The 14,538-nt window shown below is 38.7% G+C and overlaps 1 protein-coding gene across 1 annotated transcript; it reads right to left on the bottom strand.

The window, feature by feature from the left end:
* Nucleotides 1-5,860: 5,860 nt before the first annotated feature.
* LOC123316813 (pickpocket protein 28-like) lies at nucleotides 5,861-12,811 on the bottom strand. Its single transcript, XM_044903054.1, has 9 exons — nucleotides 12,498-12,811; nucleotides 10,230-10,478; nucleotides 9,829-9,931; nucleotides 9,609-9,757; nucleotides 8,812-9,013; nucleotides 7,685-7,955; nucleotides 7,552-7,611; nucleotides 6,235-6,427; nucleotides 5,861-6,098 (listed from the first exon to the last, which is right to left on the bottom strand). The coding sequence occupies exons 1-9, from the start codon at nucleotides 12,665-12,667 to the stop codon at nucleotides 5,861-5,863; spliced, it is 1,635 nt and encodes a 544-aa protein (XP_044758989.1). The 5' UTR covers nucleotides 12,668-12,811.
* Nucleotides 12,812-14,538: the final 1,727 nt, after the last annotated feature.

Raw genomic sequence — 14,538 nt, 5'->3', positions numbered from 1 at the left:
CTAATTAAAATAATCGACTTCGGGGGCACTTTCAATTATGGAATTCCATCGATGACATCTTGTAATTAGGTTGATACCATACCATGCGAAGATATCACGAGTGTATCAGTTTCGTATAAAGGGGTGGATATAGGATACGTTTCAATCTACTACACACCCCTGAGATAATTAATAAAAAAAGTAGTGACCAAAGACTTTAGTGAGTTGCTAATTATATATTGGATTGATATTTAGTTTCTTTACACTTCTCTCCTCTTTTTATTTTGAATCTTTTAAATAAAATATTGGTTTTATTTATTCATTATTTTATTTCAACTTTTTCTGACAAATGAGAGGTATTTACAAAAATAAAAGGTCATTTATAATGCAGACTAATCGTACTGCATTGTCAAACGATTTGCACTAGTTGGAGAATTTTTATTAGACATTCAGAGCAAGTTGAATAAGATGAACTTGTAATAATAAAGGGGACTTATTTCCGGATGATATCTCTTGACCAGTATTTTAAGGATCTTGCATATTTATTTCCGTATTTTGTGTATGAAACTCTCGAGGCTTTAAACATTCATGATCCCTATATTATCTCTGATGAAAAATCATATCTTAGTATAAAGTCGTAAAAAGTGTCTTTTACATTTTCTTTTCTGAAATACTAATCTATAAATAAACTACACATGAGTTAGGGGTATTGACTTAAATTACAAAAAAAATATAGTTAAAATAAGATTTTTGTGATGAAAATTCATATTAATATGATTTCAAGTTGCAAATTAATTTTAGCCAGTAGGTCTGCAGCGTATACAGGGTGGTTAAGAAATAGTAGAGTAAAATAACGAAATTTTATTCCTAGAGAATTCAAGCATTTTAAGACTATCATTACAATGTATGGCCTCCACGGGCATCAATAGCAGCTTGACATCTTCTTTGCATACTACACACGAGGTTGTTGAACATTTCTTGAGGAATTTGGTTCCATAAACGGGACAGAAGCTCTCTCAGATCATTTAAGGATTCTGGGGTAGGTTGATGATTATCTAATCTTCTTTGGAGCTTATCCCATGCATGTTCTATGCAATTCAAATCTGGTGAGTGCGGAGGTATTGGTAAATGTGGAATACCAAGCTCCTCGCGCGCATTCTCAACTATGGCTGCACAGTGCTGTCTAGCGTTATCGTCTAGAACTTATGAAAAGTTTCACCAATAGCAGCGTGAAAATTTGGCACAACATTGTCAATGACATGCTCTCTATAGTGTGAGGCGGTCATATTCCCAGGACAAATGTGTTGATCTGTGCGTCCGTTGAAACATATCCCATATCATAACACTACCCCCTCGGAATGGATGGACTTCTTGGACATAGCGATGATTACGGGGTATGCGTGGGATTGTCCATACCCTTATTCTTCGAGAATCTGAAAATCGTCCATATCTGGATTCATCAGTTACGAACGAGGCTCTGGCGACCGAACATGAGCGGTATAACTCTGTTTCCCACAATTACGTAGCCTAAACATTGGCTTGAGCAGGAAATGGCTCTCTGCGTTGCTCAAGTTACGTCTCAGACCTTGTCGTCTCAGGATACCTGTGCCACAAGATAATCTAGTCGTAGCCGCAACCAAAGTTGCACTGACAGCGTTACCAGTGCAGCTTTTGAACACCTTCTAACGCAGCTCCTACAAAAAGATGGATCAGTCGAACAGGACAAAATTCGTATCCGGAGGTAAAATACCCTCCCATTCGGATCTCCGGAGGAGGGTGCCTGAGCGAGTGAATCATCGAACAAACACCAATGAAAAGCACATAGCTTTTGCAGCATGGAACGTCAGAACCTTGCTAGACAACCCCAAGGCCGACCGACCAGAGAGGCGTACTGCCCTAATCGATAAGGAACTGCAACGAACATCCATTGCAATAGTTGCTTTAAGCGAAACACGCTTTTCGGACGAAGGTAGCTTGGTAGAACAAGCGTATACTTTTTTCTGGAAAGGCTTGCCGGAAGGCGAAATCAGACAACATGGCGTAGGCTTTGCCATTAGAAACGACCTGGCCGCCAAACTTACCGAAAATCCAGTTGGTATCTCAGAACGTCTAATGACCCTACGTTTTCCTGCAGCGAATAACACGTTTGTGAACATCATTGCAGTATACGCACCCACTTTGAAATCCTCTGACAACTTAAAGGACACTTTTTACGAAACACTCGTTGCTACATTGGGTAAAATCCCAAAACGGGAACGAATTATTCTCCTTGGAGACTTCAACGCTAGAGTGGGCAGAGGTCAAGACTCAGAACTATGGCCGGGAATAATAGGGAAACACGGCACAGACAGCATCAATTCGAATGGAGAACGTCTGCTGGCTCTTTGTGCAGAACACAATCTGTGTATAACGAACACCTATTTTATTACGAGAGCCAATTCAAGGGGGACCTGGCGCCACCCGCGCTCAGGGCATTGGCATACCCTCGACTATGTGATCGTGAGAAGGAAAGATCTGAAAGAGGTGTTGGTCACTAAACCCAGAGCAGATCTGGAGTGCTGGACTGATCATAGGCTGGTAATCTCGAGAATGAAAATCTCAATGCGCCCAAAATACCAACGCAAGCCGAAGTATCTAAGAGAGCGCCTTCAAATATCCAAACTACAAAACCCTTCTACAAAGGACAGATTCACAGCTGCCGTCAAAGATAACCTAACACCACCAGATTATAACGACGACATTGAGACTCATTGGCTCCGTTTCAAGTCATCCCTTACAAATACAGCGAAAGAAATACTGGGCACAGAACGCTCCCGAAAATCCCCAGACTGGTTTGCCGACAGCGAAACTCATATCGCACCCCTTTTGGACGCAAAACACAAAGCGATGAAAACCGCAATTAACAAGCCTGGCGATGTTGCAGCCCAAATAGGTTTCATAAACATAAAACGCGAGGTCCGTCAAGAAATAAGAAAAATCAAGGACAGCTGGTGGAAAGAAAAAGCTAGGGAAATACAAGCTTACGCCGATAACCATGACTACAGGCGTTTTTTCGAAGCTATTAAAACTGTTTACGGTCCAAGCAGAAAAGCTAGCTTTCCTATAAGAGATGCTCATGGAGCTATTCTAACTGATGATAGAAAAATTCTCGAAAGATGGAAGGAGCATTACTCACAGGTCTTGAATCAAAATAACGACTCGGATTTATCCATTTCAGACCTGCTTCCCGCGTATAGTCCGATGACATCGCTTGATGACCAAATTTCAATGTCGGAAATCATAAGCGCGATTAAAAATATGAAAAATGATAAGTCACCTGGTCTAGACGGCATTCCGGCGGAGATATTCAAAGCCATGGATGAGGACATTGTCAATAGTCTCCTAATACTATTCCGCAAGATCTGGGAACAGGGAGATGTGCCACAAGACTTCAGAGACGCTTTAGTTATCAACCTCTATAAGAACAAAGGCGATACGTCGAATTGCAACAATTACAGGGGCATATCGTTGCTTAATGTGGCCAGTAAAATTCTCTCGAAGATTATGGCTAATCGTCTGGTTCCACTCTTAGAGAAGCTTTTACCTGAATCCCAGTGCGGCTTTCGACCAAATCGAGGTACGGTGGACCTAATTTTTACACTGCGACAGCTACAAGAAAAGGCCCGTGAACAACAATCAAGGATTTATACAGCCTTCATCGATTTAAGCAAGGCATTCGACTCGGTGAATCGGAGAGCGCTCTGGAAAATCATGGCACGTCTAGGAGTACCCGAAAAATTCCTGGCAGTGTGTAAAAGCCTTCATACCAACAACACCGCTAGAATACAGCATAATGGCTCTACAACCGACCATTTCTCAACCAACTCTGGAATAAAACAAGGCTGCGTATTAGCGCCTTTACTGTTCAATATTTTCGCCATAGCTGTATCGATAATTGCTGACATGAGCATGCCCGTAAGAGGTGTTGGGATAAGATTCAGATTTGATGGAGGCCTGTTTAACCTGAAGCGCCTCAGAGCAAAAACCCGTACTAAGTTTATCACGGAACTTCAATATGCAGACGACTGTTCACTCATCGCTAGCAGCTCAGAGGATCTACAGATAATGATGGACACCTATAAACATATATACGAAGCTTTAGGCCTTAGACTCAATATTGACAAGACCAAAATCCTGGTAAGTCCGCCAGAAAGCCTTCAAACAGATATCAGCCTGGACAATGAAACTCTAGAACAGGTCGAGCAGTTCAAATACTTGGGAAGCTTCATAAATACTAGGGCTAACCTTGACACGGAAATACACAACCGTATCAATTCGGCATCACGGGCATTCTGGAAGCTGAAGGACAGAGTGTTCCAGAATCACGACCTCAATCTGAAGACCAAGACAGCTGTTTACAGAGCAGTGGTCCTCCCAACGCTTCTTTACGGAAGCGAAAGCTGGACTCCCTACAGGCGACATATTAAACAGCTTGAACAGACGCAGCAACGTCATCTAAGACAGATAATGCACATCAGATGGTTCCACAAAGTTTCGAATGCAGAAGTCTTGCAGCGCGCGAGTTGTACAACAATTGAGACTCAAGTAACGAGGGCCCGACTCAGATGGAGCGGCCACATTCTGAGGATGCAAGACACAAGACTCCCCAAAATAGCTCTATACGGCGAACTCACTGAGGGAGCCCGGAAACCAGGAGGCCAGTATAAGCGGTTTAAGGATACACTACATCAATCCCTAAAATCAGTTAATGCTAATCATAACTGGGAACAACTAGCGTTAGACAGGTCACAGTGGAGGTCTTTGGTCCACAGTTATAATGGAGAATCGAGAAGGATACAGCGGCGGCCAGATCTGGTTGGAGACTATCCATGCCCTGAGTGTGGAAGGATCTGCAGGTCACGGTTGGGTCTCTTTAGTCACAGGAGGGCACACAATCGCAACTAGCACTAAGAAGTTACAAGTCTGTTCCAATTTTTTTTTTTTTTTTTCTTCTTCTTTTTGTAGATTTATTTCCGGTAACGGGATACAGCAATGAATGAATGAATGAATGCATCAGTGAAAAGGACACTAAGCCATTGATCGTTCCAATCGATATGTTTGATTGCCCATTCCAGTCTTTGACGCTTATGGTCACGTGTTAATGGAACTCCTCTTAATGGACGTCTAGAACCTAGATTCACCTCTCTCAAACGTCGTCTGATGGTTTCGGTGGAAACTTGGACCCCATCTGCATTTTGAAGAGTATTCCGTAGCATTCTACACGTAGGTATAGGGTTTCTTCTCGCCGAAACGGTGATGAAACGATCCTGAGCAGGTGTTGTTTTTCGTCGCCCACCAAGCCTTGGTCTTTCCAACACGGAACCTGTCTCCCTGAACCTATTCCAAATTCGAGATATCACACTTTGGCTGTCTTGGAGCCTTTCCGCTACAACAACCTGAGTTAGGCCACCCTGTAGCATTCCGATAGCCCTATTAGCCTCAGCATTTGTTAATTTACGTCTTAGCATTTTCAGAAAACTCGTTCCGAATCGAAACCGTTGATAAACTGACTTCATTTCAGAATAAAAACATTCTCTTTTTTCTGAAGCTTAAGCAAAGAACCAAACTTCAGAAAAAAGGTGGCAGATTGACGAAATGTCTCATACTGATTTTTATTGGATCGATTCAAGTTGTTATTGAGTTTTAAATGATTTTACAGCAAAAATTCTCTCGAAGACTACATACTTTTGAAAACGATTGAATACGATATCCCTAACTCTTGTGGAGCAGATTATTTTCTACATTTAAAGCAGTCGTTGTGCCGATTCAAATTTCTATGCATAAAATGGAAATGAATATTCACTCCTCATATGAAATTTATTGAGAACTAAAAATACAATACTTAATTATCAATTAAATCCCTTCGACCAGCCCAGTACCCATATTTTTTATAATTCGCAATCAACTTTATAGACATGAAGTAGATAATTTCAACCAAAGAAACTAGAGAGAATCCGGTGAAAAGTCCAAGGATACCTCCAGTATTTGAGAGGAAATCTACAATTCCATATAATTCACTCTTCTCGGTTGGTAGGAAAAATGTGCTTTTGAAATTGATCTTCACTGCTGAGGCATAGTGACTGAAAAGAAAAAGGATATTACCTTATATTCTGCAATGAAATCAGTACATACAGGGTGGTCCATGGTTTAACATCTCGATTTTCCAACAATTTTTGGGTAGTGTGAAGTGCAAAATAAATTAACTGAGAAACTTACTCAACAAAATATTTTTTCAAGTCTCCAACATTAGCTCCGTTGGGATCATCCCAATTCCATTTTCCTCTCGACGTTTCTGCGTTGTAATTGAGATCTGAACATATCGGAAGACAATCGCAATCGGCTGTCAGGTTTCCTTTCGATTGTTTACCCTGATGGTACTGTTGTGGAAAATCAGATACTGCATAAGTCTCTGAAAAAAGTGTTTCCATCATTCACCCTTCTTTTCAAACACTAGAGTAAACGTAAAGTCATTCGGGGTAACTGAGCGCAGTGGGTAAGTGTGCGCAGTGCGTATATCTCGACTATGCAATGTATGAAAGAGGGGTTCATTTGGGTGAAGCAAGGGCGCAGAATCGCCAAATTAGTTTTTCATAGGAGTGCGCCGTGCGACGTTTTGTTAACTTTTTATTTGCAATCAATCAAATTCACTAGTTTTCTTGTTAATTTTCAGCATCTCTGCAAATTCTGCCAGGTCCAAGTTCCGAGTCCGACAGTGTTAAACAATATTTTATTCGATCACGCGCATATTAATCTAAATATATAATGAAAAATTTTAGTTTCTCTTAGCTGCTCAACTGTATGAGAACGTCAATTCAAATTTTGGCTTACTGGGGAAAGTGTGCGCGGGTAAGTATGCGCATAGATTCATTATATGGGCATTAGTTCAGTGAGGAATAAATTATGAGATTGTTGATTTTTTTGGTTAAGACTCGATCAATATTGTCCTATTTGTTCAGAAAAATATGAAGAGCCACCAACAGGGGAATGTATCAAGTGTTGTGGTCACCAGGAATGGTGGCACGAACAATAATGCAGTGCTTGTAAAAAGGCGCTTCTGTATTGACAATAAACAGCATTTCTCTAATATTGTAACATTTTGATGACATTATTTTGTAATTTGTTTTGATTGTGTGGTTCACAAAGCACTGCGTTCACTTACCCCGTGAGGGTGCGCACACTTACCCGCAATACGGGGCATGTGAACGCATTCCGACTTTCTCTATTGAATTCTTTTTTGCGGAAAGAAAACGTTTTTGTTTGTTTGCTTTTCGATGTTTTCTTAAAGATTAGAAAATTCTCTATCTTATGAATATGTTTCAATTTTCCTAGCTTCAACATTTGAAACAGGGTATGGCTTGAAAGGCAAAAGTGCGCACAGTTGCCCCGAATGACTCTAAACCTAATTCTAAGTTGAGAAAATTGAAATAAATTCAAAAACTTTTGCCTTGTTATGAAAATAATGCATGGGGCATAAATGCAGCTGCAACTGAATTTGCCAATTATTCAATTCTGACAGTTCATTTCATTTCTCACCTGCAGCAGTTTGAAGACAGCTTCTTTTCGATATGGGACAAATACTTGTTCTGGCATCTCCTGGAAAAAATGGTAATTCAAGCTTAAAATAGTAGTAGATTTCCGAAAAATCAGCCTTCCTCCAATTACTCACGCGGCATATAAAAATGAACGCATCCGCATTCTTGAATTGTGTAGTTGGTCCAGCATTCTAAGTTGCAGTTCGATTGGGTGTATAGCTTAAAATATCTCAGCTTTCTCTCCTTTCCAAAAAAGCAATTTCTCTTATGTGGTCCATAATCTCTTATTTTTGGTGTAGTTCCCATTAGTGTGGGTGTTACTTGAGCATATACCAATTCATTGAGACCAACAGGAAAGAAAACTTGATTGGGTCTTGGAATTCTTGCAGGCATGTGTAGGGTGACCTAGCCAAAAATTCTATGAAATTACAGTGGGACATTCTCCGATTTAACGTTAATATATTTATTGTAGGATGTATGATACTGGAGCCTGTTCATCATGATTCCAAAAAGTCGATATTTTATATTTGTTATTTTTATTTATAATTATTTTTCGTGATTTTATTCAAAATTTGTAAACTGTGAATGAAATTTACTATCAGAGTATTTTTATGTCGACAAAAATCGCAGACGTGGTACCATCATGTGACCTGCGACGACGCCTGAATTAAAATCTCCTGATTTTTTTGCATAGCGAGTATACCAGACAGCTCCAACCAATCCAGAACAGAACATATGATGGAACGCATACGAAATGCTTGCAAGAATATCGATATGCAGAAATTTTGATGCGATGTAATGAAGCAATTATTGAATTAATAAAAATGTATCGAAATCCAAGTTATCATTTTGAGCATCTTTAAAATTATTTGAAATTTTTTGACAACAGCTTTAAAAAAATTCAATTCAATATTCTGAAACCCGATGAAGAAAGTTTCAAACAAAAATCACTACTTTTTTTGAGAAATGCGAATCTGCACTAAAAACTATGCCTTTTCATTCAAAACATTGACCTTGAAATATCCTTGAAGTCAAGGTCAAGGTTGAAAAAATATGCTCATTTTCTGTTCCCCTAATAATTATAATAATAACCTCATCCGAATTTTCACAAACAATTACCTACTTTTATTTTAATTATTTTGATCTGAAGTTTTTGAGATATTATACTGTCTCAAGTTTAAGGCCGCACCCTGTATACAACTCAATAAGAAGTAGTAGTAGTAGAAGCAGTAGTGTAGAAGATCATAATCGTTCAACTCACCCTCATACCCTGAAGGGAAAAATCCCTGCATGAATAATACACATTCGTTTTCTTTGTTAGCAGGACAACCACCAGTGAGTTTTTATTGCCACTGCCAAGGACACGAACAGGATAATCCCTGCTTGTTGGGACGTCATCAGGATATCCGTCGTCCACATCCCAATTCGCCGGAGGAACATTGGAGGAAAAATATTTCATACGACTAAAAACAGTAGACATTACTTCCAATGTTTCCAACTCATTTGTAAAGAATCTTCTACACACACGACTGCTTGCCCGAACAGCTAACGTCAGTCACGTGTGGCAAAGTAACACTTTTCGGACTTGTTGAAAAAATAACTATTTTCTCTCACAAAATTAGCAAAGAAGATATGAATCAAATAATATTATGTTGACTGGAGAAGTTATTTAAAACTGCAGACGACAATTATTCAGAATTGTCGTTCCATTAATGCGAGCTAGTCATGAATCAGCGCAGGAATTCCCAGAGAGGCAGAAACATATAAACACAAACTGTAGATCGGTTTCGGGATTTTTGTCCCTCATCAGTACAGTGCAGTGTTACATATTTCCACCTGAGGATGGTGTCTCTAAGCGAACTTGGGATATTTTTCAATCCTCATCACAACACCCCATCAGTCCCACCAAAACTGAACCAAGTCTCATTTACTCTGTAGAATCCTACACCCATCCATGACTCCCACACATATACCACTAACCTGCAGCCAACCATTCGCCAAGAGAAGTTATTTTTCCTTTCGAAACTTATTTCGAAATATTATTCACTATTCACTTACTTCAAGTCACTGTAAATGTCTCTGACATCGAACATATTGAAGGTGTAACATAGACCTTCATCGGTTATTATGGGTTGCAATAATTTGTCGCATGGCATGATTTTCTCACCGAATTTGCAATGTGAATTTTCCAAGGTGACGCTTTTGCACTGGAAAAAAATCACTTTGACGTAGAAAATTACCCAAAATGATTTCCAGGATATTTTGTTTCAATCTTTACCTTGTCCAGAAAATCAGAATAGTCGTCCAAGGGATCGTTATCCGATGAATTGCCATAGTTGCTTGCCCTACATAGGAGAGCCATGTTGTCGAAGTATTCATTTCTACAAAATCAAGCTGATGATAATGGAATGCTCCCCCAAAAAATAAAAAAGGAACATGAATTTTTTGTAGACACATTGAAGAAATATTCTAATTTTATTCCAGCCAGCCTAACCCTGTATACTCTTATGTATTTAACGACTATACGTGTGTTTGTCTATCAAAATGGCATCTTCAAATGGAAGAAGATAGTCTTTAGATATATATGAATAAAATACTACGTTTTCATTATGTGTGGCCTTGTGTCCTATCGTGATCTTACATTTATTCGTAATAAGGTTCAAGAAAGACTTCACTCACTCTAAAGGAGATACTTCGTCACCCCTTCCTGCTTTCCTCAGCCTTAAAACTTTCGAGTAGTTCACGCAAGACCTAGATATTTTTGATTCCGGACATATTGTGACAGCAGGAAATGGCACTTTGTGTATGGGAGTATCTTTGGTGGCCAGAGACACGAGGACGGGGGTTTCTACCCATTTCTTGCAGACTTCATAAATCATATATGTACACCCACTCAAGCAGCATAAGAAAACTACGGTCCACCAGCACCTGAGAAGAAATATTGGGTCGAATCATTGACAGCTTCACTATAATCTAGTAGATATGATATGTACATTGTACCTTGAAAAAATTCCGTTGATGGAACTTTCAAACTTTGTTGTTTGGGCATGGTATGGGATGCTTCTGTCAAGTCTTTCGACTCGAGGACCCTGTTCTATTGAGGGGGGCCGACAAAACAAACAAAAATTTCATGTTTTTCCCTTATAACTTTCGAACAAGCAACGACAGAAACAATTAGGTTCAATGCTGTAGAATATTGTATTTTATTTATCACTTTTTTGTTTTCATGAACTTTTCTTCAAACCACAACTCGAGATACAGCAGATGAGCCGATCAAATAAAGAGGAATTTTTTCCAAATGTCTCCAAATCCAAAAAACGAAGGTTCAGGCCTCTAACTATCACTTATCATCAGTTCTATGCTAATAAAGGACGTAAAGAAAAGGGAGGATCCGATCTCAAACGCGCTACGGGTGTTACGGTTTCGTTCGCCAGTCAGAATCAAGACACCTCTAACAGGCAATAGAGTTGGGGCTAAGTTTCAAAACTACGGGATTGTAGGTTGGAAGAAACAAAGCACGGGTTTTGGAAATGGTTCTTTACTCTCTTTTCTGCTTCTAACGTGTTTTCACTCCAGCCAGAAATCGTACTTCCAGCAAAGAGGAACGAAAAATGATAAGAGGAAAGGGTGCACAATAGTTTACCATTGTAGTTTCTGCTTCTAACTTGTTTTCACTGCGGTAAGAAATCGTACTCCTAGAAGTGGTAGAACTAGGTAGGATAATGTCAGCAATTTGATCTGAAGCTGCATAGAGATTCTGGAAATCTCCAGGCGACACTTCTGCATCATCATCTTCTTTCCAATTACAAGGGGAGGTTTGCACCAACCTATAGCGTGCAGGAAGAGTATATAGAGTTGCAGTGATACCTATCCCACTGTTTTTCAAATAAAAGTTTTCCTTTGAAAACCCAAAGCATTCAGCAGCACCAGAAAATCAGCAACTGAGGTAGCAGTCGATCAGCGTATTTCACTGTCTACTAGCCATGGATCTTTTTGGATTTCAGTTCACCCTTCAAAAGAACGAGCTCCCGATGATGATGTCTGAGTTTGGCTTGTAGAATGCAAATTTAGTAGAGGAGTTTAGCAAGAAACGCATAACATTCTATTGTCTTTGTGCTTCAGTAGTTCATTCCGCTAGTAGAACCATCAAAACAACTAAGGCATTACTTCAAAAATACGATTGGATGTAGTCTTGGCTAGTGGAATATTACTTCGCTTGAAATCATCCAAATCACTCAATGTATTGCTTCTATGCATATGGACATGAGGAATTATACAAGTTTATACTCGTTCAAGTTTCTAAGTTCATCCTCGGATTGTATCATTGTCGTGCACACTCGTTGGAAGATAATTAGTAGGTCTATTGTGAACTGTTTGTCTTCGATCTTCAGAAAAACAGTATCTTGGTTCATATTTTATTTAGGAAAAGTTTATGTATAGAAGATTGCACTAAATTCAATGGTCTAGAATTTTGAAAATTAATGTTTTGGTCGAAACCTGCTTAGTTCAAAAGTTATTGGCGAAAAACCAGAAAATTTTGAGGTTTTTTGGTCCACCCCAAGTTAGCACAGGATTTTCGAGTTGAAAAATTTTACAGAGTGATCCCATCGCACAGCACCCCTGAATAACCTGTAAAAGTTACATCAACTTGGAAATTTTTTGCAAACTTTTTAGTCTGTTACCAATGAATCTAATCATTTATATTAAAAAAGTTGATGGTGAAACTGGAAGTAGGGTAGAAAAACAAATTGCATCAGACGCATTATCATTCTGCTCATATAAAAAGATTCATAAGCATCATCCTTCTAACATCATTATGGATAACATTCTGATACTATTACGTTCCATACTTGAAATAGGAAGGAGAAAATGCCAGAAACACAGTTAGTTTCACGCCAACAAATTGCTTTGAATATAAGTGTTGAGAATGAAATTATCAAAACTCACCTTTCGAAGAGAGAATTATCATCCTTCGTCAAATAAGAAAGTCCTTGTATGCTCGATACATCACAATACTCTTTCAAATAAGTTTTAATGTGTTGAAAAGTAGTTTTTTCCTTTGCATTTTTCGAACCCACGTGATTCGTTTCTTCAATTTCAACACTTCGCATCTCCATTTTGCCAATAATTTTTTGGGGCGCCTCGAAATAGAACAGATAACGTTATTCTGCAACCATAATGTTATCACAATGAAATTTCGTCGACTACAACGAAATTCGTTAAATTATGTGAGAACTCGCTTTTTCCCTGTTCGATTTCTATTGATTATCATTTAGATATAGGACAGGCTTATGAAATGGGGAACAAAGTGTTTATAACCGACATATTCATCCTCTTTGTATATAGGAAACCTGCATTCCTATTTCCATTCGTGTTTATTTGAATATTTCAACGTTCCTTATCGTTAATCTGCGCCCCATCACGTAATCTAAACACACGCATGATTTGGTGTTTTGTGGAAAGGTAATTTCATCAAACTGGGCGTCTCACCACCCGACTGACCTACTGTTCCACGAGTCAATAAGATCAAAGAACGTCGATTAAAGATATCTACCTACCTGGGTTTCTCTTCTTTTCGAAGTTAATTTTTTTTATATTCCTCAACCTGATGAAACAGACACGCAATTTCATTTTAGAGGGGATATTTCGCATAAACACGACTTTTTGTGTAGTGCAACGAAGGGAAGTTCAAAGCCATCCGATCAGAAGATCTCGGGGGCCAATGTAAATTTAGCTTCGAAAAAATATTTTGCCATAGCTCTGAGAATTTGACCTGTTCCAGCGTTCTTGTCATGGATGGAGTCGATTCAGTTGGATGAATCCTGAAATGATCCAAGACTCATAGCGTTTTCTATTGGTAAAACTACTGCTGTACTGGATCACAGAACCTCAAATATGAATTAGGATATCTTTAAATATATGCTCTGATTTTATAACATGCACTCAATAAGCACTAGTTTTACTAATGGAATTTACTATTACAGTGAATTCCATTGAAATCACTAGCTTCATTTCCTTGGGAATGATTCTAGTGACATCAAAATATGCACTCCCCCTGCACTAGTTTTACCACTAGAAAACGCTATAAGTTTTTTCGCCTTGCCTCTTTTCGATCCATTTAAATAATCAGCTCAGTTCAACCAGTATTCAATCAGTATTCAACAGTATGCTGATATATTTGTTACCGTCGATGTGTATACTCCGGTATACGGTATGCCTAGGCATTGTATAGAATGCCTGAAAAGGTCCGACAATGTATGAAATATTATTCATTTCATACATTGCCTAGGCATTCTATAGAATACCTAACGTCTATCAGGCAATGTGTTCTATTCGAGGTAAGATCGCATTGGAGAGGGATTATGGCATTACGTACCAATAACTTGAAATACTTGGTTGGCAAAAAGCTGGTTTAAAATGTCTTCAAATATTGAATTGATGTGGCCGATACTTGATGAAAATCCATAATTGAACTTAAAAGCAGATTAGATGTTCACAAAATGAGTAATGCCAGAATTTCTCACAATATTTGGTTCTTAACTCAGTGTATTAATAGTTGAGTTGTTCCGAAATCATTCCAACTAAAAACTATTAATTTTTATTCAGAATTGATTCTCAGATATCTCTTCGATCCTCCATCAAAAGAGGAAATGGAAAAAAAATTAATGTATCAATCATAAAATAATTTCAATTTCCACATATCACAAAACATAATAGTACATACCCATTCAGATAAGATAATGAATTCACATCTGAATCATTTCATCTCACACATTCCCGGCACAGCAGCAGGCATTCTATGTAATGCCTAGGAATTGTATACAATGCCTGAATGGTGAAGTATGAAATGGACAAACGTATTCGTATTATTTCATATATTGCCTAGCATTCCATACATTGCCTAGGCATTGTATAAAATGCCTGAATTATACACATTGCCAGTAACATATGCATTCACTGGTGACACAACTTTGAATCTTTTGAATGT

Source organism: Coccinella septempunctata, chromosome 7, assembly GCF_907165205.1.
Source record: "Coccinella septempunctata chromosome 7, icCocSept1.1, whole genome shotgun sequence".
NCBI classification, from domain to species: Eukaryota; Metazoa; Arthropoda; class Insecta; order Coleoptera; family Coccinellidae; genus Coccinella; species Coccinella septempunctata.
The sequence above is the reverse complement of the archived record's forward strand: the minus strand, read 5'-3'. Positions and strand labels throughout refer to the sequence as shown.